Raw genomic sequence first — 24,308 nt, 5'->3', positions numbered from 1 at the left:
AAAAGGTGTTTATATAATGTTTTGAATTTCTTAGGCTGTGACATTCAAATTTTTATATCTACATTGTTCTGCAAAGCAGCACACAGCACTTTTAATAACCTTGATTTACTCTGTAATAGTCAAAATAAATTATTTGTATATCCCACAGTGACGAAAATGGAAAATAAGACCTCACATCTTCCTCTTAAGCAGTTCCAAGTCAGTTCCCTAAAGTGACCGTAATACTAGAATAAAACATAGAGGCCAAGGATAATGCTATGCTCAACATTTTATTTATATTTTTGTGTAAACATAATTTGCTTTGTAGGCACAATATAACAAAAGCTCTAAAGCAACAAATACAATTAAACAGTGTTTCAGTACACTTCAATCAGGCTTAAGTTAAAGAAGCTTTCACAGTTCCTTTAAGGCAAATTGAGAAATAATTTGTTTCACTTGAAGAAACTATCCAATTGTCTCAGAGTTGATTAAACAACACTGTCAGTAGTAAGCACAACCCTTCATTTCTGCTACAGTAAGACTTGGTCAGTGACAAGCCTTGGCTTCACCAGTTTGAACAGCACGGCCTGCACCCCTGCCAGTGTGATACTACTGCTTGTGGTCTCCTGAAAGGTACTTCGGGCTTGTGGGCCAAATTCTGCTAGCATACATCCTGCTTCCAGAATGCCTGAAAAACTTCCATTCGTTCCAGCAGCAGCCTCCCTCCATGCTATATTGATCCCAGTAAAACACAGAGCAGAGTTCAGCTTCCTGATGGTCACACTCAGCTGTGTTGCACTCAGGTACTTCCAGAAGCATTCCTTTGTACTCACTGCAATTACCTGATATTCTGCTGATCAGAAAATGGCCCTAAAATTGGTATGAATTAGGATGAAAAGTATTTTTTGCCTTGCTAACAAAACCAGAAAGAACTAGCCAAAATTACGTGATTGTTGTCCCTGTGGTGTCTGTGGCCATGACCAAGATCACCCATATTTGTCTTGCAGGGTAATTTAGAAGCAGAGCCCACCAGACTGTGGTTTAGAACAGAAGAATGGGTTTGCTATTCTGCTTGCCCTACTAATTTAAGGCCTTGAGAATGCCACTTACTGCCAGCTCGAAGGTCACCAGCAATATTGCTCACTTTGGCGTCAAATCAAAATTCCTAGTTATGTTAAGGTCTGTTGCAGGACAACATCATTACACTAGCTGCAAAACAAAATTGGGCATGTTTCCTACTGCTGTCAGCTGATGAGTCATGAAAACCTAATGGCCCTTCTTAAAAGTCCAACTGGCAAGCCCAATAAATGGAAAACTCTCACTGAATACATATTTTCTCCTGTGGATAAAGTCCCTGTTTGAACCTGAAATGGCACTGCAAGTATAGGCAAGTCCAGCTGGAAAATGAACTCAACTATAATGAAGTGAAAAATGAAGTTCTGGTTGGATCAACAGCTCAAAAGCTTTTTGGCATTTTTCTCCACAGTTATTTCTTGCTGTTATTTTTGAATTTGTTCAACCCAAGGGGAACTCCTTCAGAATGAACCATCTGCGCAATTATCTGACAGCGACTTCATGAGTACAGTGTGAAGAGATGGACATTAATACTCAGGCAGAAAAACCATACAAACAGAAAAAAACCTAATGAGAATCCTCTAAAACCACACATAAAAGTCATCCAGACCCAGAAGTCCTCTCACACTGAGAAAAGCTTGAGAAGCCCCCACTTTTCATGTTTATCAATTTTTAACTTCTATCATAACATGCTACTTGTAGATTTAGTTGAACAATTAGTCACATCTGGGTAAATACTTCCTTTTGAAAAAAGGAGTATCAATTTGAAGCTGTAGGCAGTATGCAAGGTCTCTGCCAGTCCTTCAGTATTTCTACTGTATGTGATCACAGTAATTTTAAAATAACTGTTTTAACAAGACAGTTGAGGACCTGAGTAGCTGCTGCTTGGATAGGTGAAGGACGTGGAAAAAATACTTTTTAACGTTTAGATATAGTTTCCACTAGTGGGAGGTAGATAAGACTAGCTGGTCTTTGAATACTTGATCCTGTAAATAATTATAAAGGTAACTGTACATATGGAGCAGAGCTTTTGATAGAATAATTCACCTAGATGGAAGTTATCCCTGTACATGATTTGTGGTAGGATTAAGGCCTAAACCTCATTTTTTACAGGGTTAACTTCTGCAGGAGTTCAGCTCCAGCCTGACAGTTGACCACATATTAGCGATTTCAGACCAATAAACTCCGTCACCATTTTTTTTCCACAACCTGATAAGTGATCCTTACCAATGCAATTTAAAAATGAAATTTAAAACTGGTTTGAATTTGACATAAAAGTCAACGTGTCCTTACCAGAAAATGATGATCAAAGCCTCTCAAGTAATGATTTCATGCACAGTTTCAGATTCCATGATTCTGGATAAGGTACTTTTGAAAACAAAGATAGGATTGCTTGTGAAATGATGAAGTATGACTGAGGAAAAGAAAACGTAATCTTTGTTGCAACTTTTATTTGTGGTTCATTAAAGAAAAACTATTTTAATACTGAAAATCCAGAAATATAAAATTATCCCTTCAGTAACTAGAATCTTTCAGACAGCAAGTGGGGATGTTTTTTTCACTGTTTCCAACTTGCAAAAAAAGCCCAAACCTCCCCAATAACTTTATGCAAGATGTTGGAATTTGCATGAGAAAGATGCCCATCTAAAATTACACAGTAAGATAATAAGGCTTTCAAACAAGAACAGAAAAATCCATGGGACTCCTACAGGGAAACTGGGCATTACACAGAAATGTCGTAATACTGCACTGGATGAGAATGGCACTTGAGTTCAAAACAACAATGATCAACAGCTCATAGCTCAGCTGACTGCAAACAAATACAACACACACTGTACTACAGCATTTGTTCACTGATGCACAGAAGAGATTTCCCAGTCTTGTTCCCTTCTCCCTCACGACTCTTCTTGCCTCCGCCGCCTCTGGCTGCTACTGGATGAAGGGCATGCGCTCCTTGTTCTCGTTGTCCCCTTCGTGGTCCTCCTCCTCCTCTCCAGCCTCGCTCGTCTCCGTGCTGTCGTTGGCCATCTGCACCATGAAAAACCAAGGGCATCAGAGCACCTTTCCCACCCTTTCATTCCTCCTTACTTCAGCTTGATTCATTCGGTACAGTGACTTTGGAAATCCAAGAAGAAATGAAATATGAAATGAAAACAAGCATTCTGTCTGTGCAAAGCCTCTGCTGGCTCCACACCACTTCCAGCTAAACCTGCAAGCTGCTCCCCCACGGCTCACAGCACTATTTCCTAACAAAAAGCTGTCTGTAGGACAGCTGCACGTGAGGACTCTGCTCCGTGCACTTGTAGTAAAGCAATAGTAAAGGTCTTGGAGAGGAAACACAGCTGTGTAGGAAGTTTACAGAATGTGGGATCTCTTTCAGGAACAGGCTAATGGATGGCCCCATCTGAGACATGGTGTGAAAACCCAGGGGGCAATTTCCTTTCTTTTATATATTAAAAACCCAATGAAACTTTATAGAGGAGTGGATATGCAGATGCTGGCAGGATACACCCATGACAGAGTGCAGATCCCAGATCATACAGGAGTGGGAAGAAACTGCATTTTCATATTTTACTGAAGATGCCTGCACAGGCAGCAGGCAATTGCAGGAATCTGTAGCTCAGAACAGCATTAAAGGAGTACACTGTGTTTTTCTTAATGTGGAAATATTTATGACAAGCTGTGTAAAGGTGCAGGACCCTCCAGCACTTCACCCTGTCAGTGTGACAGGTCTGTGGAGGCACGAGAGTCTGGCTCACTGGAGGGGGGTAGTGTCTAACAGCACAGATTAGTGTGACTGGATTCTGTTTTACACCCACGTTACCTCTCTTAGGACACAAGAAGATTCTTGTATTAGGTTATAACTACTTCAAAACCAAATAAGCAAGGGACCCATTTACTTTTTAAAGAGAAATGCAATGATGCTCCATCCCCGTTTGATTATTAGCCTCTGCTGGAAATAAAAATCTCAAACACAACCCGATTTTAATGCAGAAAAACATTCCTGTGAAGTTACCCATATTTTTGAGTTAACACCCTTTCATGGAAGTGCATTGTTCCACATGTGAGGTCCTCATAGCCTTCCTTTTCCTTGCAGAGAGTTTGTATGAGATCTGGGAGCAGTTTTAGAGTGAGTAAGAGCTTAACTGTAAGTCCAGGTTCTTTTCTTTTCTTTGGAATGGGAGGTCTCTCAGGTCTGAAAGCAAACTTCATCCATCAGTATTGATTTAAAGTCAGGTTTGCATTACCTTCTTTACTGCTCTTTCCTACACCATCAGTGAATGCTCAGGAGTGAGCCTGGTTTTCATTTACCACTGCTCTCTGAAAGGTTTCTGTACCATCCTAAGTGTTCCAAATCTCATGGACTAGAGCTCCATCACTACTATCTTCCTTCAGGATATTTCTAGAAATATTTACATGTTCATATATGACAAAAACCTGTAAACTACATTCCTACCAAAAGTATACTCTAACTTTAGTATGGGAATCAGAAAGCACTTTTATGTTTGCACACTGAAGCAATATTGATTGGGGGTTTTCCTGTTCAATCCACTTACTAATACAGGAATTGTTTAGTTTGAGAAAAGTCTGTTTTCCATCACAAGGGCAAGCAAGACAGTGGCAGTTCAACTCTTGCTAGAACACTTTGGAGAAGCAGTCATCCAGTATAGAGAAGTAACTGCTGGCATTTCAGGAAGTACATTTCACTCGGGTTAAATACAGAAATTATGGTTACTGGTAGTATTTGGGTGTTATGGATTTAGAAGAAATCAGTGTCAAAAAAAACATTACAAGGGACATGTGTCCAGAAGTCACTGCCAGGCTGTACTAAATGTCTGTAGTGCTTTGCACTCACCAGGGGAGTGGGCGCTTTCTCCACATCCAGAATGAGTTTTCCTATATTTCCTCGGTCATGGATTCTCTGCATGGCCTCCTTCACCTGAAAGAAAGATCACTACTGATAATTTTCAGTCACACTCCAGGAGAATCCTGAGTCCCTCCCTTCCAAAACCAGCAAAACGTTTAAGGCACGCTATGTGCAAGGTCACTCAAAGAGCTGCTTGAGAAAAGAATGAGAGTTAAACATTTTTTAGTGAATTTGTAAGGCCTGGCTTTTGCATTGTGTTTGGCAATATGGGATGTGAGTCCTGGGGACAGTTACATATATATATCTATATCATATATATATCATATATATATATCACATAGAGCATAACTCATCCACAAGGTTAATGCAGAACCAAAGTGATGGATAGCTGAGGTGCAGGGAAAAGTACAGGCTCAGGGAGGTAATCCTAAAAGGTTGTTCATTGCATTTTGTCTTTGCAGAATATTTAGCAAGACATCCTACTCTCACTAAAAGTATGAAACATTTTTCTAATTGACCTATGATATTTTTCAATTTCTTATGGGTTACCACAGAGGAAATGCCATGGCCAGGCTATGGATGGGATTGCTGTAATACTGTGGGTCTTGCTGCCTAAGCAAACATTTTTTTCCCTTCTTTTCCTCACTTTTTCCCACTTAAAAAAAAAATAAAAAAGTTAAATAACTGGTGTCCTACTGATATCACCAAGACCATCTGTTTAACAGCTGGCTGCAATTAGTGCATGTGAGAAAGGCACAAGAACCTCTTCTTACAAGTGCACTGGAGAGAAGCTTATTTTGATGTATGAAGTTTCACAACTCAGGAGAGCTCATTGTTGATAAATTGAATTTGTGTGTGAGTGTATTGCATTGAATATTTAATGTGCAGCATACAGACCACTGTTGAGTCACTGGCACAGGGTGCCCAGAGCAGCTGTGGCTGCCCCATCCCTGGCAGTGTCCAAAGGCAGGCTGGATGGGGTTTGGAGCACCCTGGGATAGTGGAAGGTGTCCCTGCACGTGGCAGGGAGCTGGAATGAGATGAGCTTTAAGGTCTCTTCCAATCTATGGTTCTATAAATCACTAAAAATTGGAAGATGTCAAGAGTTTCCTCACTTTCACAGTGGGAAACTTCAGGAACTGAAAATGTGCCCATAAAGGCTGTTCCATATCCTCATCACACTGCTCTTTGCCAGCATAACAGGGCTGGTGGAGACAAAAATGAGTTTTATATTAATAGGACTTAGCACCTGTGACATAGTTCTATTGAATATTTTAAGAATAATGGCATATATGTTTGAAAGAAAATGCTGAGTTGTGACCTGATGGGTCCCATGATACATTTAAAAGCTGGAACTGGGGTCCAGGTCCCCAAAATATTCCCTGAATGTCTAATACAGAAGGAGGTATGTGATTTTTAAAGATTATACAGCACTCAACTTCCAATTAAATTTAATGGATGCTGGGCACAGCACAAAATGTCTTTCCCATCTGTCGGCCTTACTTGGGAAGCTGACTGCAGTGAACTCAGTAATCCTGGAATTTTACAGAGGTGCTCCCTCAATTATTAAACACCAGACTTATGAAAAATTCTATTAGAACAAAAGAAAAATTGCATTGCAAATGCAATAGCTTTCTAATTTAGAGCATTATCGTAAATTCATCTCAGAAAACACAGTCTTAGGAATCCCACTGGATAGCAGGCTGACCTCTAAGTGTAGCCCACAAAATCACATTACCTTTTATGAAGCTACCTTAGCGCATAAACAACACTCAACTGTCCTGTCAGACTCATTCTCCACTATGGATAACATTCCTTTAAAATATCCAACTGTGATGCTGGAAAAGCAACAGCTATATAACTTTTTATGTCTGTTATTACCCAAATCAAGCTTTTAGCAGGTTACAGCACAGCATAAATAACAGAACTGGAGAAATCAGCAAACACACTTGCCCGTCCACTAAAATTTATAACCAGAACATCATGTGGAAAGCAGGACATGCAACATTTATTTTAATTTGTACCATATCATATTTAGCAAGGCAAATTTGAGAAAATGTGCTTTCCCTGTTTTTTTCCCATACACAATATCAAATTTAAGCCCCTGGAGAAAGGTTCAGGAATTGTTTCCAAGACACTTGTAAGTAACTTGCAAATGCAAACAGCAGGCAGAGGCAGAGAGAACAATAAAACTTATAACAATAATAGTGGCCATGGAATCCAGATGGAGCTATTAAAATATATAAAAACATTGAAAAGAATTTGAAGAGCTGATACAACATCTGTGCCTTTTAGTGTTATTTGCAACTTACCTTCCCAGTCAGTCCAATCCTGTCCTAGTGCAATACCATTCAGCACACGATGTCTGAGTTAAGAGACCATGAGCTGTTTTAGAAATGAGTAATTTTATGTTTATGGCTGCTAACAGTCCACTTGTTCAACCAAGACTGCAACTACTTGTTTCCCAAGGTGCCTAATAAAACCTTTCCCTCTTCTCCTATAGGGGACAGAGAGCATTAAAAATCTTCTCTGCTGTGCAAGTATGGTTAAGTTGTTCTGCACAGACTATAGAGGAACTTTTAGTTTTTTCTATGCCTTTCACAGAGGGAGGAGCTCGTGTGAGTTGGTGTCCTTTCCTAATGAAGACAGTGCATTCCTCTGAACTTGGTTAAAACCAGACCCAGGCTTAATTGGTTGTACAGGGAGGCATGTAGAAGTTCTGGAATTTACTGGAGGTTCCCCGAAGTGGTTGAAGTTTGAGTCAAAATAAACATCCCTTCCAGCAGAAAGAATCACAAGTTTCCCTCTTCTTACAGCATGCTATCCCTAAATCCCTTTTCCCTGATTACTCCATATTGGTTGTTATTTGCATTTGTCAGCTCAAAGCCAAGTAAATGGATTTTATTTTTGTTTATGTGGATGTGTTAATTTAAATTATTCTTATGCAGTATCATCATCAGAGGGCTCTTGGATTGGAAGCAGTGCAAAGTGGTGTTTACTGATATGAAGAGTTTCCACTGGAATGAAGGACAAAACTCTGTTGTCCTGTGTTTGCTTTCAGTATGGCTCAGCCCTGAGAGGGTCTGTGTCTGAACTAATGCCAAACTACAGATTTTAGCCTTGAGAGCCCCCAGATTGACATAATTTCTATCAAATTCTGCAATGGAATCTGAACCTTTGCACATTAGTGGACCACTGGTCCTGGCAGCAATGATACACTGAATTGATACTGTACCTCTCAAGAAAACCCCATATTTCAATTTCTCTTTAGTTAATGATTTCCAAAGTTTTTGTTTCATTAAAAGCAAAAGTGAATCCTCTACAGTAACAGTCATAAACTATTCTCCACTACTAAACATAGCACCTGTGTATGCAGTGGGAACATGGTATGATTTTATTGTAGTTATTCTGTCTTTAGTGAACTGATAGCAATTTTCCTTTAAAGTAAAATACAAGCTTGCATAGAAAAAAGAGAATAATAATTATCTCAGTTTCTTCCTTCTACATAGTAAAGTATTAATAATAACAGATAGTGAAGCACTACTATAACAAGTAAGAAATCAGCCTTCAGGAATCACAATATATCCACAAATGACTTAGAGAAGTTTAATGAAGTCTGTCATCACTCCTGACTAATTTGCAATACACTTCTCTTTGAGAAATGTAGGTTAAAAAAGCTCCAAATTAAGCATGTTATTATGTGTAACCACTCAGACCAGACAAAAAGGATTTTCCTATTGAAATTAAAAATAGCAGGCACTACTCAGTTTTTACTCAAACAGTATCTGCAATGCTAAAACAATGAAAATCAAGGTGTATTCCAAACAGAACAACTAATATAACATGCTGGTATTGTTTCTGGATATTTGCAGTGAGCTTCTAGTTACACTGCTTTTCCACAGCTTCTGTGTCAGGGTGTAAAAACAGCCCATTTAAAATCAACTAAAATTATTTTTTCCCCTGAAATATATATTGTACACCTGCCTCAGTTCTCCTTTTCCCCCCTATGTTCTCCTCAGATTTTTTTTGTTTGTTTTTAGTTTTTTTATGCTTTCCCCAGGTGGAATCAATAACTGGGACAGATTTCTTGTCTGGCTTTTCATCTTAAGTCTTTCATTTCAGGTCTCCACCTCTGCTGTCCTCATTCCTTTTCCTTTGGAAAATTCCTGAATAGAGACACTTTCATGGGGGCAAGTCTGATCCTCTATAAAGAATACATGTCTGAAACAAACAATTATGCTCCAACTTTGTATTGCTATACTCAAGCCTCCACTTACTTACCCATTTTACCACCAAACTAAATTGTTGGCTGCTTGCATTCAAAATCAAGAGCCAACAGTAATCTCAACTGATATATTCATAAATTCTTGCTGACATTCAGTTGGCTCTGGAACTTCATTTTGCTGTTAGAACATAGCAAGAGCAGTCCACTCCTTTCTAAATACAGGGAAATTTAAATGGAAAATGTATTCCTAATTATCTGTTTTACCATTTTGCAGTGTGAAAGAGAAATGCAGCCTACCTAAGAAATGGATGCTATTTTCAAGCCTTCAGATATTATTTTAAACATAATGATCCATTTCTGTATTTGGCTCTTAGAAGGAACCGGTCTCAGGAGTAGAACAAAAGAGGCTGGGAAGCTGGATCATGAAACCCCTCCCTCTGCCAGCATAACACACTGGGGGCTTCAGGCCCACATCAGTAATGTGGAGTTTAGGAGGGAGAAACGATGAAGGTGACACGCCATGGAAAAGCTTCCTAGTGGAAATGTCACAGCACAATGTTTTCATTGTCCTACATGAAGCTCAGTAATGTGATTAATTTAATTGATTTGCTTTTTTTAGTGGAGTTCTACTTTTACTTCAGGGAAAAAAAAGCCAAACATTGAAAGGTGCTGGTGCAAGAGAAGAGTGGATTACTCTTTAGCTGCATGAGGTTGGATGCAGTCTGTTGCACAAACTCCCATCCACAGGTTACAGTTTCATTTTTGCAGACAACTCCCTTACCCCCTCACTGTCAGCTAAAGCAGGTCTATTGGATGGTGGCAGAGGACTTTGTCCTTTCTCTTCTTGGGGCCCTCTGATGACAGTGTTTTTCCCTGAGGTATTTGAAAGGATTTCTACTCACAATAAAGGAATCCTTCACTCCCCTTTTTGATAAATCAGGCCATGGTATGAAAGGTTAAAGAATCTTATGACAAGATTACAAACTAAATCCAAACCAGAAGTGATAATAATTCAATTATCTCAGTGTCATCTGTAAAACTCCCCAGTAGTTCTAACACTGTATCATGGTGAGCTGTCAAAAAGGTTATCAGCACCCAAATGAAGGAAACATCCCTCAGCAACAGGTGGGCACAGTGAAGCAGAGCATCACTTTAGGTTATGATCTACAACTGCAATTTTCCCTCTCATTAGTTCCACACCTTTAGGTTCAAGATTGCTGTTTATTTTTATACATCATCTCCAAGAATCACCTTTCATCCTCTGCTTACACACTGAAATGTCCAGGCCTTCCAAGCGTGTCATGACTGCTCCCCTCTAGCCATGAAATAATCCCTTCATAAATTTTAAGCTGTGCTGCACACATCACCCCAAAGCCCTACTTTTCCAGCTACTCCCCCCTCTTTAATCTTTCAGCTGATTCTTCAGACCAAAAGCAAAGACAAAAGGAGCAATATTTACCCCCTGCATCTGGCCACCAACCTAAGTCACTTCTGCCCAGTATTATTTTTAAACATCCATGTGACTTTTTTTGTGTGGTTTTCTTCCACATTAGAGAGTGTCCAGCACAGACATCTCCAAAGCTGGTGCTCCAGTGATTCTTTACAGCAGTTCCCCAGATGTCACTGCATGCCCCAAACCCACTTACACCATTCTCCTGCACTTACTGGCTCATCCATCCACATCCTGGCTCAGGCAGCTTCTGAAGCCTGGACTGTGTCTCCTTGAGGGGTGTATGACATGTCTGCGGAACCCCCACCTGCTCCTACAGCTGCCTGCTCATCACAGCTGCAGCACCCAGAAATAGCAACAGCACCTTTTAACCATCTGACCTCATCCAGACCATTCATAATTAAGTAAAAGAGATGGAACAAAGCAGTTCACCACAGCAAAACTGCTTTGTCTTGAGGCTGGCTGGCTTCTTTAAAGAATATGGGGAGAAAGGAGGGAGCACCCTTTAGCCTGCTTAACCATCAGAAACAGAACCATATCTCTTATCAAAAGGTTTGTTTGGTCTCTGATTTGGTATTGTGCAAAACAGATCCAAAATCCACTTCACAGTCCCGTTGTGAGGTTCTTCAGAGGTCAGAATGGAAAGCACAGCACGACAGCTACTTCTGGAGAAGAATTTTGAATATCCTGTATATCCAGACAGATTTCAGTCTGCTCTGCTGGTGTAATTTCCCTGACATCACCAGGTCGCACATGAATGAGGGAGAGCAGGTACTGGGAGGAGAAAAAAGTCTCAGCTGATAAAGGAATACCAGGAGTGTTCCACAGCCTTCAATCACTCAAACATATGTTCTGTAAATGAATATTATCGTTCAAGCATGGGATTTACACAGATCAGCACTCTTTGACCACTCCTCCCAATCTGAGCATGAACTTTCCCTCAGGAGAACTCTGTGTTTTCCTTATGACAGCCCAGAGACCCTGCCCTGGTCCTCTCCGTGCAGCTAAACAAAGGAAGAATTTAGCTCATGTTTGACTGCAGGCTCTGTCTGCCAGGGCAGAGCTGTCTGCACGAGCATTGCTCACCAACAATTAATTCTTCTCTGAGATGCCTGCAACTGCATCATGCCTGCAAAAATCACATGGACAGGGTCTCCATGGTGACAGTGCCATGCGCTGTGCAAACATCAGCTGGCTAGTCAAGGTTACTTTGGCAACCCAAGTGTCACAGGTAATGATCCAAATCTCCTTCACATTTATGAAAAAATAATCTGAATTAAAAACATGCCCATTTTTCATTCTAGGGCTGACTGTTCTGTTGCTGCTCATAACTGGCACTATTTCAATGAGCCCAGAGCTACCTCCATGAGAATTACATATAATAATATCAAGAATAATTATTTAAGCATTATTTCTAGACAGTAATGAAGAAAAAAGATGCATACTGCAGTAGATTCTAGCTGAGATCCCACATAATCAAAGCTTTAATACTACAGCTTTCATTAGTGCTATAGAGCAAGATAATTTTTATCAGGCTCACCGCTGTGTTCTATTACAAAGCTATGCTGTCTTTAAAATAGATTGTGAGCTGCATTCTAACTGCAGATGCTCTTCTCAGACCAGGAGAAGAGTTTTCTTTCATGTTTTTGGTATATACAGCTTTTAAAACTAACACCACACTCGCTACGAAGAAAAACCACATAGTCTGTCTTCTGGGTTATGTCTCTCTAGATGTAGTGTGTGGAAGGAAGGGAAGGAACTCAAGGAACCAAGGATAGCAGTTCCTGAACTTGCTGGCAGCTCTGAGGACATCTGTGGTGTCCTACTCCCTGCAGACCCTGCCAGGGTGTAATCCTCCTCTGCAGCATTCACTGGGCTCAGTGAAGGGCCAGGACACACACGTGGCCAGCAGCCACTGGCTCCTCTGCTAAGGACTGTCCTTCTGTTCCCAAAAGAAACATCTGTCAACATCCAGTCCTGTTGTTCTGCTGGTGTATTTTCTCCTTGATAATCTTGAAATGTCTCTCTTGTGTTTATACAATGTGACATTGGGGGGTAATATTTCAGTGGAAAACGTGCTGTTTTTTTCCAAAACCTTTTTGTTTTAAGTGAGTTTGCAATACTTCACTTTATTAGGCCACCTTCTATACAAGCTTTTGTAGAAAACCTGTTTTTTGCGTGATTAGTGACAATTATCCTACCAGACACAGTTATTTGGACAAAACCATCCTTTGCTGTAAGGGATTATTTCCCTTGAGAGCAATGGAATAACCTGTATTCAGCACAGCACACTTCCCTGGGAGTGATCTGCATTCGTGATAGGAATATTTCCCTTGCACTGTGTAGCAGAATAGCCAGCAGAAAACTGCTTCTAGTGTTAAATTGCCTTATCTGCTGTGACAAAATCCTTCAATTACCTGTTTGTGTGGGAGCTGGATACATGAGAGGCTGGCAAACCCACATCTGCAACCGGCCTGGATTCTCCTGTCTCACCTACACCATTAATTCTGAAGAGACCTCCCAGACTCTCTGTTCTGGAGGCTGAGGGTATTCAGCAGCTTGCATATGACAGATGGAAAAGCAGCATAATATTTACGGGATTTTGAATAGGCTCTATTCCTGCCTGTGGTGAATGCAGCCAGCTCTTAAGATGCAGAAATTGAGCACTGAGCATATGTAAGAAGACACATCAAACTTGGGGTATGTGGGGCCCAATTTTCATAAACGCCTACGTGGGCATGGAGAAAACATGGGTACAATCAAAATGTAAAAATTTTGTATCACTAGCAATGATTTTTAGCTGATTAGAGTATTTTTCCTACAGGAAAAACCTGGATCATGAAATCTGTTTCCATGTCATGTCACATCATGTTGTGTCCTGTCCTGCTAGAAGCCATCTGAAAGCAGAAATTATTTTATCCAACACCACTGTTTATGCCCTGTCACACTGAACTTTTGCACCAATGGTTTTGCCTGCACATGTGCAAACAGAAAATACTTTTTATATCCCTTTCATCCCTGCACAGCTATTTGCAGTTGCAAACAGCAGCAATGGCCTCTGTTCCCTTCAGCAAGGAGAGACCTTTTCTCTGGAGTACCTTTTAGCCCCTCTGTATGTTGCCATGGCAGCAAGACTAAAACCAGACCCAAGAAGAGAAAAATGTCAAAGGAATAAAAACTGATGCTACAGGCAAACTGAGAATCCTCCCTTGGCTGCTGAAGATACCTATTAAGTGATACATCTTCTGGATAGAGAGCTACAACTGCAGAACTGTGCTGCTTTCCCTCCTTCCTTATTCCTACAAGCTCCTGCTGACGTCAATGAGTGTTTGTTTTGTCTCAGTAAAATTCAAAGAAAAAGAGATTTAAAGCCTTGTAATTACAGAATAACTGAGCCAAATCTTGCCAGCCTTTGCTTACAGAGTCAACAGGGATAAAGCAGAAAAAAAGGCAAAATCAACAACAAATTAAATATTTAGAAATACTAAAGAGCAGTGCCTAGATTATCAGTTTGGTGGGAGCTTTTCTACATGACAAAAGAGGAGAAGAGCCTGAAATTTGATCCATCAACACAGGGAATTCCAGCAGGTTAGGACAGCTCAGGGACATTCAGTGCTGACAGCTAAAGACAAACTTTTGGTTGCAGCAGAGTGCTATAGAATGGACATTTCTGTGAGACTGCACTATCTCAGAACCTGCACAGAACAGAATGGACACTCATTTTGATTTAAATTGGCACATCTTTTCTAAGTATCACTTATTATTAGGATAGTCAAGAGTTGTTTCTGTGGGGTAGAAATTTGGTGATGAAATCCCTGGAACCCATTTGAGCAGAGAAGACAAATCCTGTGAATCAGAATGAAGCTTAAGGGTCCTCCACTGGTATTTCTTTCAGAGCAGCAACAAAGCCAGAACTCCTACTCTATTCCTCTGAGCCACTGGCTCCCAGGGACTGTCTGAACCTTTGAAATTAATGGTAGAAATTACAAAAGCATGGTCCCAATGCTACGAAAATGGTTTTGAGCACATCAAAGCCACAAGCAGAATAGCTCAGAATTGGTTCTCTTCATGGTACCTTTCAGAGCATGAATGCATCTTGTAGTAAATTGCAGGCAGGGGTGCACACAGGGATGCCCCAGACACCCCTGAAGCTGGGGGGACCCAGAGCTGCTGGTCTGCAGCAGCAGCTCTCATGGGGAGGAAAATTCCTTTAGCTGCAAATGAATTTTGGCAGCCACAGGGAAAAGAGACCCTCTGTACTTGCTGTTAGGGTACAGCAGTCTGCTGTCTAAACTGAATTAATAAATGATGCTCAGTTTGCTGTATTCCTGTATTCCATCACAATCTGTTATAACAAATTATGGCAGGAAATAAACTTTATTACACTCATCACTATGCAGTTAAAAAAAAAAAAAAGACATGCTGTTATTGTCTATCAAAAGCTCCATACTATCAGTTTTTAAACTCTTCCCTCAGCAATGTTGCCCTGTGATCTCTTAAAAAATCATCTGGAGAAAAACCACACCAACCCACAAGATGATCTTATTTGTTCTCTTGTCCTCAGCTCCAGCAGTTATGAGTGCCATTGAACTCTCCTGCTCCTCCACCCTCAGAACATGCACACCTAATCCCAAGCTCTCTGCTTTTTGTGGTGCTGTTGCTGGCTTTTGAATGACAGTGCCTGCTCTGTGGAAGGGCAGCTGATCTCTGAACAGCCTTGCAGCAGCAATCCTGTGAGGTTACTTCCCTGTGGGAATCCAACAGACCCCTCTCCACACAACTGAAACATCATCCAGCCTTTCTGGAGCTCCACAGCAATATTGCTGTGTGCCAGCACAGGTCAGGGGGCCCTTCTGACCACAGCTTTAGTGCTCAGGCTACTACAGCTTTCAGTGTTCGGGGGTCAAATAATGTAAGAAATGCCACAGAACTCAGAGTGCCTATTCCATGTGCTACTTCTTTTATTCTCTCTCTCAAACCAGCAGTCCTTGTCCTCTCAGAAGCTGCAGAGTGGTGAGGATGAAACCCTGAGGTTCTGAACTCCTGTGGTGCAGATCTACACATGCCCATAGGGGTTGTGTCTGTAAGCACAAGATAATTTGTACTATAAATTCCTTGCTACTATGGTGTAAAAAAAGGTACTTCTTTTTAGTTTTGTGTTTAGACCAAAAGCCCTTCCAAGCCCCTTCTAGGTACAACAAAACCAAAACTCCACAGGTGATTACCTTCTTGCTGCCTCCCAAGCTTTCATCAGTATCTCTTTACTCAAATTTCTGTCTATTCACAACAAAGGAGTTTATTTTATATAGAGGAGCATGGGTACCCTATGGGGGAGTTGTGGGTACCTCACTAGAGAAGATTTGCTTTCTTTTAGGAAGATGCAAAACTACAGAAAACTTTCCACAAGGAATGTCCTTTTATATCTCCTATTATTTTACCAGAAATCCATGCTGATGGTTTGTGTAAGTTCCACCTGATTTGTGTCAGGCTTGTTCCAGTTCTTTGATTCACTAGAACCAGTATCCAGTAACTGGATCTTCACAAAAACCTCATTTCTACAGTCTATCAGAGGTTTTTCAGTCTCTTACCAGCACCAACCATTTTTTTTGGCATTTCTCACCAACACTTTTGAAGCCACACTTCAAGCACCACAACCTGCATGAAAGTAGTTTCCCTTTTTTTCCCTTAAACTTCCCTTACTTTCTTCTACGTGACCCATGAAAACCTGTCCTTGTCCTGCACCTTTCCCAAATGGCAGGTGAGTTTTTTTGGAAGTCAGACACAAAACCTGTGACCAACGTGGCTTCTGCCCCTGTAACCTTGCATCTTACTTTCTAAGAGATTCAAATGAGTCAAGTATTTTTCTCCCAAAGACTTTCTATTACACATTCCTCAGACTTGTCATTAAGATCTATTTTAAGCTACTTATTTCACAATATGGGATATTAAAATAATTTATAAAATACTTAGAAAATCCTATATTACTTATCTACTTATTCCAAAAAATCCTAAGTCTTCCTTTATTACTACTAAGGAGCAGAAATTATGCTTTATTCCAGATCACTATTCCAAAACCATGGGAACTAAACTTAGTGATTACAAAATACAGTAAACATTCAGGCTTCCAGATGGTAATCAGTAAAAAGTCTTGACACTCTAATTTCTAAAGTCTGAGAAGCTTCATGTAAAAATCCACCTACTGGGATAGGATTAGCAGAACACATTAATGTTGTGACTTTGAAAAATATCTCCATGTTATTTTGTAACAATGGATTATCTTCAGTGAAATCCATCCCCAATCAATTAGTAAACTAATTATGTAAATTCTTGAAACTCATCAAGGTAAATACCAAAGGTCCCTAATGATGCAAATAAGAAAATACTTCTCTTTTGATTTCCTTGTGTAATTTTTTTTTGTTTCAGAAAGTAGTGCCATGAGGATTGCAAACCTAATTATTTTTAAGTTATCACAGTATCTTTTGATCATTCAAGAATCTCTCCAAGTTAGATCTTACCATTTGGTGCCACTCTGTAGCTTCATTAAAACTAAAAAAACCAAACCCCTCTGTTATACTAAACTGTAATGCAGTTGTTATGACAGAGAGTATGATTCATGGTTATCCTCAGTTTGAGCTGCATCACTTCACAGAAAGATTGAAATAATTCATCCAGGCAAGATGAAAGGTATTTGAATTTATCTTGTTTGCTGGTTGACAGTTTTACAATATATATTGCAGTCCTATTTGCTTTATTACTTAATATTTCTCCTGGCAGTGTTAAAAAATGTCTCATTCTACGTCTACATTAAAGACCTTCCTGTTAGCATTGTACCAGTGTGATTGCTATAAAATTGATTTAGTTTACAACAAGTTTAATGCTGGTGTGTGAGCACTGATTCAGCTCAGCATTCCTTTCTATTGACCCAGCTCAGACTGCAATAATTGGTAGCACAGAGCTGAAGCACAAGTGACAGAACATCCCTGCTGCAGCCCAGGCAGCTCCTATCCTAATCTAATCTAATCTACTCTATTCTAATTCTAATCAATTCTATTCAATTTGCATGTGTAGATGTATTCCAACCCCCAAGGGCTTGTGCATGAGCCACAGCAATGCAGGGAAATATGCAAGAACCTCAGCAGGTGTCACATTTTGATAGCTGGAGGCCAAGGCAGCTTTAACTGAGAATTATGCTGGGTGCTCCCTTTAGATTGCAGGGAAAGATACTTCTGCTAAAGAACTCAAAAGTTATGCCCTTCTTGCTCAGTAAAGTTTAGGATCTTTTAAGATATTTTATCCATGACATAATCACAGCATATAATAGAAAAAGTCCTCAAGTTCTTCTCAAGGTTGTGGATATTTGGTAGTGGTCAGGAATTCACTTTTACACAGCCTTTATTCTAAACTGAATTAACTTAAACAAAGATTTGGAGCTGCCTGTGATGTGTGAGGCTTCACTTCCTACAGGTATGGTCTAATATTTTCATAGGTGTAACACCACCTTCAAAGCATGAACTTTGATACTCAAATTACCAGTTTCTGTACAATCTGGAGAATCAGTGCTCACTTGAAACACTTAAATTTCATTGCTTCCTTTTAGTATTGCTTTCTCAAAGTCAGTGCTTATAACAAAGTGTTTTTCCCTAAAAAATATGTTTGTGTTCAATCATTCTCAACTGGTTAATATAAATTTAATATAACTGGTTAATATATATTTAGGAGTCTTTCAGTATGGACTAAGTATCTGCTTTGGTGCCTTGGTGTAAATTTAAATCATTATCTGTAATGAGCAATAATATTATTACTAAACTGCAGTACCACACAGAACTCTCAATTATCACATTAAATTTAGATTATATTATGCTAAGAGATATCTTTATGCCCCAGAGTAATTTTGCTTTTAAAACTCATCCGTGTTTAAAGTGATTTAAAAGAATATATGAGCCATTTTCATTAGGTGAGAACAATTATCTTGATTAACAATTGTTATGCACTAAAATGAAGTCTTATTTTGATAGTTTTGATTTTTGATGCCTGTTTTTGGATCTTAGCAAAGTTGTGTGAAATAGATCACAAAACCTATGTTTTCTTTGCAATAAAGGCAATTTAGTAACCTAATCAGACCACTAGTACCAAAGAAAAAATAAATTAAAACAAGCCTGGAGAATAATTTTGTGCTACTGCTCAAGAGAGTTCCAAAATTTCTACCAGTGTGCCAAAACTAGTCATCAACATGATCAGCTGCTGAGAGACAAACTGGGTTTGCTGATGGAACTCATAATTTACTTTTTCTTTGGCCATTGTTACACAGATACAGCCAGAAGCAGATCCCAGGAGACAAGCTAGAATGCTCACCTTAGAAAGGCATTTCTAAAACCAAAAAGGCCCATTTAATTTAATTTACTGTACCAGAGTTCAGTATCCATTAACAGCTAAACATCTTCCTACTGTAGCTAAAAGCTTATGCCAATTTTCTCTCTTTACCGGCCAAGCACCCAAAATCCCCCAAAGCAGAAAAATGTGAGCTAGAATTTACAGCAGAAAAAGGCACAGCATCTGCTGATGTTTCCCAGGACAGTAATGCAGCAGTGTAGGAAAACAGCCCTTTTCCTCCTGCTCTGTTCACCTTTCTGCTTCATGGTACTCAACAGAAATGGCCTCAGAGATGATGCTGCCAATGCAGAATAATTTAGACAAAACGGACCCATCAAATTTAAATAAATAAATAAATAAATAAATATAGTCATTATTCTCATCTCCCACTCCCCTTTTGATTCTTTTCAGTGACTTCTTAAGTGGATTTCCAGGCATTCATTTATTAATGAAGTAATAGACTCAGAGATTACAGCCAGAAAAACAAACAAAATAATTATCCTACTTTCATTTTTTTTTTCCAAATCAGGAGGCCAAAATCTCATGCAAAAGCATCGGTCTGAAAATGAAAATATTTAGAAGGCAGGAGGAATCCAAATTATTTGTATCCACTGTTGTGCCAGACATATAATGATGACACCTCTCAACTCTCTCAACATCACCAAGTAGACTTCATCATTTCTATCTCTCTCTATTTATTTATTTTTTTTAATCCTCAGCATCTGTGAAAATAGGTCTTTCTTTAATTTGAATGCAGACCAAAGTAAGTTTTTCAGAGAATGTAAACAATCAGGAGGAATTGTTAACACAAACCTCAGATTTCTGGTTCGTGCTATCCTGAGAGAAAAGCTGAATTTCTCACTTTAGCAGTCCCTGCCAGCCTAACTTCACTGATCAAGAGCTTTCTTCCCAGAACACCCAACTAATTAACTAAGAAGTGTGAGTGGAATTTTTTGACCGAGGGAAATCCAAGGTTGTGTTCACAGGCTCTGTGGCTGAAACTACACCCATTAACAGAGCCCAGCACAAGAGTGAAATAGCATCTAAATGTGGCTTTTAAAACTTGGTTTCTAATGTTTTCCCTCTGCTATTTGTTAGTGAGTCTCACTCACAGCATCCAGTAATTATTTCTAAGTGACAGAAAACAGTCATTGTTCCAACCCTTAAGAATTCCTTGCCAATTAGTGGTACTACCAACTCTGTGCAACAGGAGACACACTGAATTTCTCTTGGAATTGATTTAAAACTGTTTCTGCTGGTGGATGCAAAAATGAATTGGCATATATTTCATCCACATGCAAGACTGGAAGAAGATAGGCAGATATTTCCTTGCATTACCAGGTAGGAATAAAAAGGAATGGACTGAAGCATGCTTTGATCAAGGGTATAAAAACATGTAGCTTTTATTCTGTGATACTTCAGGAAGAGTGTGGAAATTGTTTTTGAATAGGGAAATGATCCCATGACACCCTGTTTTCCTGTCTCTTGAGAAGTGCTTGTATTTCATGACACAGACTGCAAAAAAGAAGTGTAAAACAACTGTGTTAGAGCCAAATATACAGAATAAAAGACAAAAGAAATACACTCTATCTTCTGGGGCTATGCACACATGTTGGTGTCCTGATGCCCACAGTAAAGCTTTCCCTAACCAGGTCTCTGTTTATTTCCTTGCAGGGGAGCAGCATCATCAGATCAGCTCAATACATAAGGAATATGTGCCAATTTATTACTTAGAAGCCAGCTAATATATTTCAGAAGGCAGACTACTCCTGTAACACTGCTTCTTCACAGTAATTAATCAGCAGCTTGCTCAATATAACAGCTTTGTCCTTATTTTTCTAATAAATGGCAAAGCAACTCTCCCCATATAGCCTCCTGTTGCTAATTTAATTAACTGCAAGCATGTGACTAGTTTATCTTTAATAGTGCACACTTTTCCTTCAGAGGAATCCATCAATGCTTCCTATATTATTCTCCTGCCTAATTCCCCCTGCCCTTGCACTATCCATCAGGAACCAAATGCACTTTTTATTCCCCTTTCCCTGCAGTTCCAGAAGCTGTTATGGCACACAAGGGCAATCAGAAGTGACAGCCTGGCCTGGCCCAGAAACACGACCATGACTCACCACTGCACTCTCAACCTCCAGCATCTCATGCCTTCTACCAAGTATTTTCTGCCTGTGCATCTCCATAACTAATTAATTCTTAGCAGAGTGCTTACTAAGTAGATCAGGAAAGCGCTGTAGCTGCAGGCTGTATTTATGTTAATGAAGAGGTTTAGTCTCAGGCTGGGCAGCTTCTAACCTTTGCAACAGCAACATCTGAACACAGAATCAATGCTCATCAGAAATAACACCAAAATACATTTCCGTGTTTGCCACTTCATTCCTAAACAAGAAAACCCCATTCCCCTGGGAGGAAAGAGCTCACTGACCCTTGGAAGAACTCACACCTCGGTGACATCCGAGCCCCCATTGCTCTGTCAGTCACAAAAGGCTCCTGGAGATGCTGAGACACAGCCCAGGGCTATGGCTGTGAGAGGCCAGAACTGGCAATTAGAGATCCTCAGGTTAATCCATGATCTTTCCACTACTGTGCTGCATGGCACTAGGCAGGTAATGACACCCACTATCTCTCTTGTTATTCATCTGCTAAATGGGTATTATAGCACAGATATTCTCATGGTGCATAAAGGAACATTCTGAAAACTCTAGATGGTTTAAATACAGGTATTTAAGTGGCAGGCTAGATAAAACAAGATAAATTTCAGAGGCTGTAAAAAATACTAGAAAGCACAGAGGTGAAATAAATTACTTGTCTAATTAAATTCCCTTCATGCAGCTTGAATTGCATACAGTGTTTATGAATAATATGTAGCAATTGGAAAGAATTGACTTCTGCTTACATACTTAACAAGCAAAGCCTGAGTTTCCTAAAACAGCTCATTTACCCAATCAGATTTTGTGGTAATCACGGTTAATGTGATGTATCTGAGGCCTTATTACAGAGCCACCATGCCTCTATCAAAGTCTTGCCTTGTTTCTATCCCAGGCTTTTAATAAAATCATAACCACTGCCATCAGCAGTGTGTGAATATAAAAAGACTACTGGGTTATGCCATCACTTCCTGACAGTGGTAGGAAGGGTAGAATGAATTATGAAGTAACATGAAGTCCTGTTAAACAACGCTAAATGTGTAAGAAAAGCAAATGAAATTTTATAGGCTCTTGGTAGGAACTTAGTAATTCACCCAAGAGCAGCAAAGATCCCACAGTCAGGTATACAAAATGTTTTAAAGGGAAAAGAAAATTACAATACCTTATTAATCTCCAGTACTTTTAAGATATGTTTCATTCATCTAAGCATACAGCACCAAAATTATTTGGAGTTTTAATTAATATTAATTTCAGATATGTATCTTGGGGAAAAAAAAAAATCTTTGCCAAGCCTTAATTAAAGATAACTTTACTCATGGCCCAGTTTTCATTCCTTTAGAACTTATGTTCATGGTATTTAATGATAGTGAGGTAAAATTCAGGTGGAATAGCTTTCCCTTTATCCTGGAGAAGAGGAAGCTCCAGGGGGAGCTCAGAGCCCCTTCCAGAGCCTAAGGAGAGCTGGGGAGGGGCTTGGAACAAGGGCTGCAGGGCCAGGAGGCAGGGAATGGCTGCCAGTGGCAGAGGGCAGGGCTGGATGGGATCTTGGGCAAGAATTGTTCCCTGGCAGGGTGGGCAGGCCCTGGCACAGGGTGCCCAGAGCAGCTGAGGCTGCCCCTGGATCCCTGGCAGTGCCCAAGGCCAGGCTGGACATTGGGGCTGGAGCACCTGGGACACTGGGAGCTGTCCCTGCCATGGCTGGGGTGGAATGGATGGGATTTAAGGTCTCATTCAACTCAAACCTTTTCATGAGTCTGTGGGTCCCCACATTTGAAAGATACTTTGTGCATAATTTGTGAACACAGAATTAAGTTGCCCTGAATTACTCAAGTTTTGTTTCTCAGTCTGCTTTCCCCACATCCTTATTTTCATGCCTGTTAGATCAGTAAGACACAGCTCCTTGCATTTTTGTATGCTTTGGTATCTGCACAAAGCTTGTATTAAGCTTGTGTTAGGTTGTGTGTATACAGGGAAACAATGGTGATGACCAGATAAAGCATTTAAATTTACTCTGAACTGCACGTTTTTATTTCATACAGTCAGGAACAGAATCCCCACACAGGAAGAACAAAGAGAGTTCCAAAGCAGTATCAGAGGACAGGATATCTGCAGAGTTAACACCTATCCATCAGGAAAGCTGTTCATGAACAACTGCAAAGAAGTTGTTCTGTCAAAGGAATACTCAAAAGCAGAGTCTGCTCTGTAGTGCTGGAGGAGCAATCACAGCACAGACACACTGACAAGCTCGTGGGAGGTTTCACAGAATGAGCTGCAGTTCCCTCTTTTGACACCATATGACTGCAAAGTAAATTGTTTTATGCTTATGAAAAAATTATTCTTTTCTGTACTTCAGGATGGGTTATTACTTTGGTTTTAAACCTATTTCCACTTTCATCCTGGTACTCTGTTGTTTTGCATACCCTGAAGAATAAACACTGTAGAAGTCCTTGACTTCAAAAAAGGCATAATTTGTTCTGCTGGAAAATGTTTTCATCAAGCAGGAAAGACAAAAAACCTGCACACATTATTATGACATTGTACCTACTTAAAAAATAAAAAAAAAAAAAAGTAGACCTGGGATGGTATTTAGTATTCCTAACAAGATACCAGCCCAATCTGGTATTATTAGATTGCCCTCTTTTTACATTAAAAGTAACTAATGGGTCAATTTTCTCTAGGTCTCACTATAGTGATACATGACAGGCTTTTTGCCCTGAAGCCAAGATCACAGAAATGCATAAAGAGCTTTTGATGAAATTAAAGTCTCTCCTTTAGGGGATCCACTGTTATTATTCTGCTATCATGAGTTTGAGATTTCCCATCCCCCTGCCTCTCAAATAATGATATTGCTGATATTTAAAAGCCTGCACTGAGATAGTAATTTATAGGAGAGGATGAGTTCAGTAGAAAAACACAGGTTTATAGTACTTGAATCCTTTGAAGCCAGTGAGAAGTACTAAAAACATATTGTGATTGCTTTGCCTTCACCAAAACACACAATAAATTCTTTATGGAAAGGTTTCCTTCATCCAGTTCTTGTCCTGGACTGGAACTCAGTAAGGCTGTAATCTTAAAGCAGGGTTCCTACTCTTTTCCTTTGCATGCTAACAACACTGATAGCTAATGCAGAGAACAAAGAGTGTGAGAACAGCAACATATAACAAAATGTGCCTTTTACTGGAAATT

The 24,308-nt window shown here is 39.8% G+C and overlaps 1 protein-coding gene across 1 annotated transcript in view; it reads right to left on the bottom strand.

Annotated features, from left to right (window-relative positions):
• Positions 1-250: 250 nt before the first annotated feature.
• The window catches only part of VAT1L (vesicle amine transport 1 like), a 54,098-nt gene continuing 30,040 nt past the window's right edge, over positions 251-24,308 (bottom strand). Inside the window, exons 8-9 of the mRNA XM_058845807.1 lie at positions 4,910-4,993; positions 251-3,081 (exon numbers count right to left, since the gene is read on the bottom strand). Of these exons, the coding sequence (XP_058701790.1) occupies positions 2,983-3,081; positions 4,910-4,993 (183 nt within the window). The 3' untranslated portion in view covers positions 251-2,982. The remainder of the gene's footprint in view (positions 3,082-4,909; positions 4,994-24,308) is intronic.

Source organism: Poecile atricapillus, chromosome 10 (genome assembly GCF_030490865.1).
Source record: "Poecile atricapillus isolate bPoeAtr1 chromosome 10, bPoeAtr1.hap1, whole genome shotgun sequence".
In the NCBI taxonomy this organism is placed as follows: Eukaryota; Metazoa; Chordata; class Aves; order Passeriformes; family Paridae; genus Poecile; species Poecile atricapillus.
This window is presented reverse-complemented; position numbering and strand designations above follow the sequence as displayed.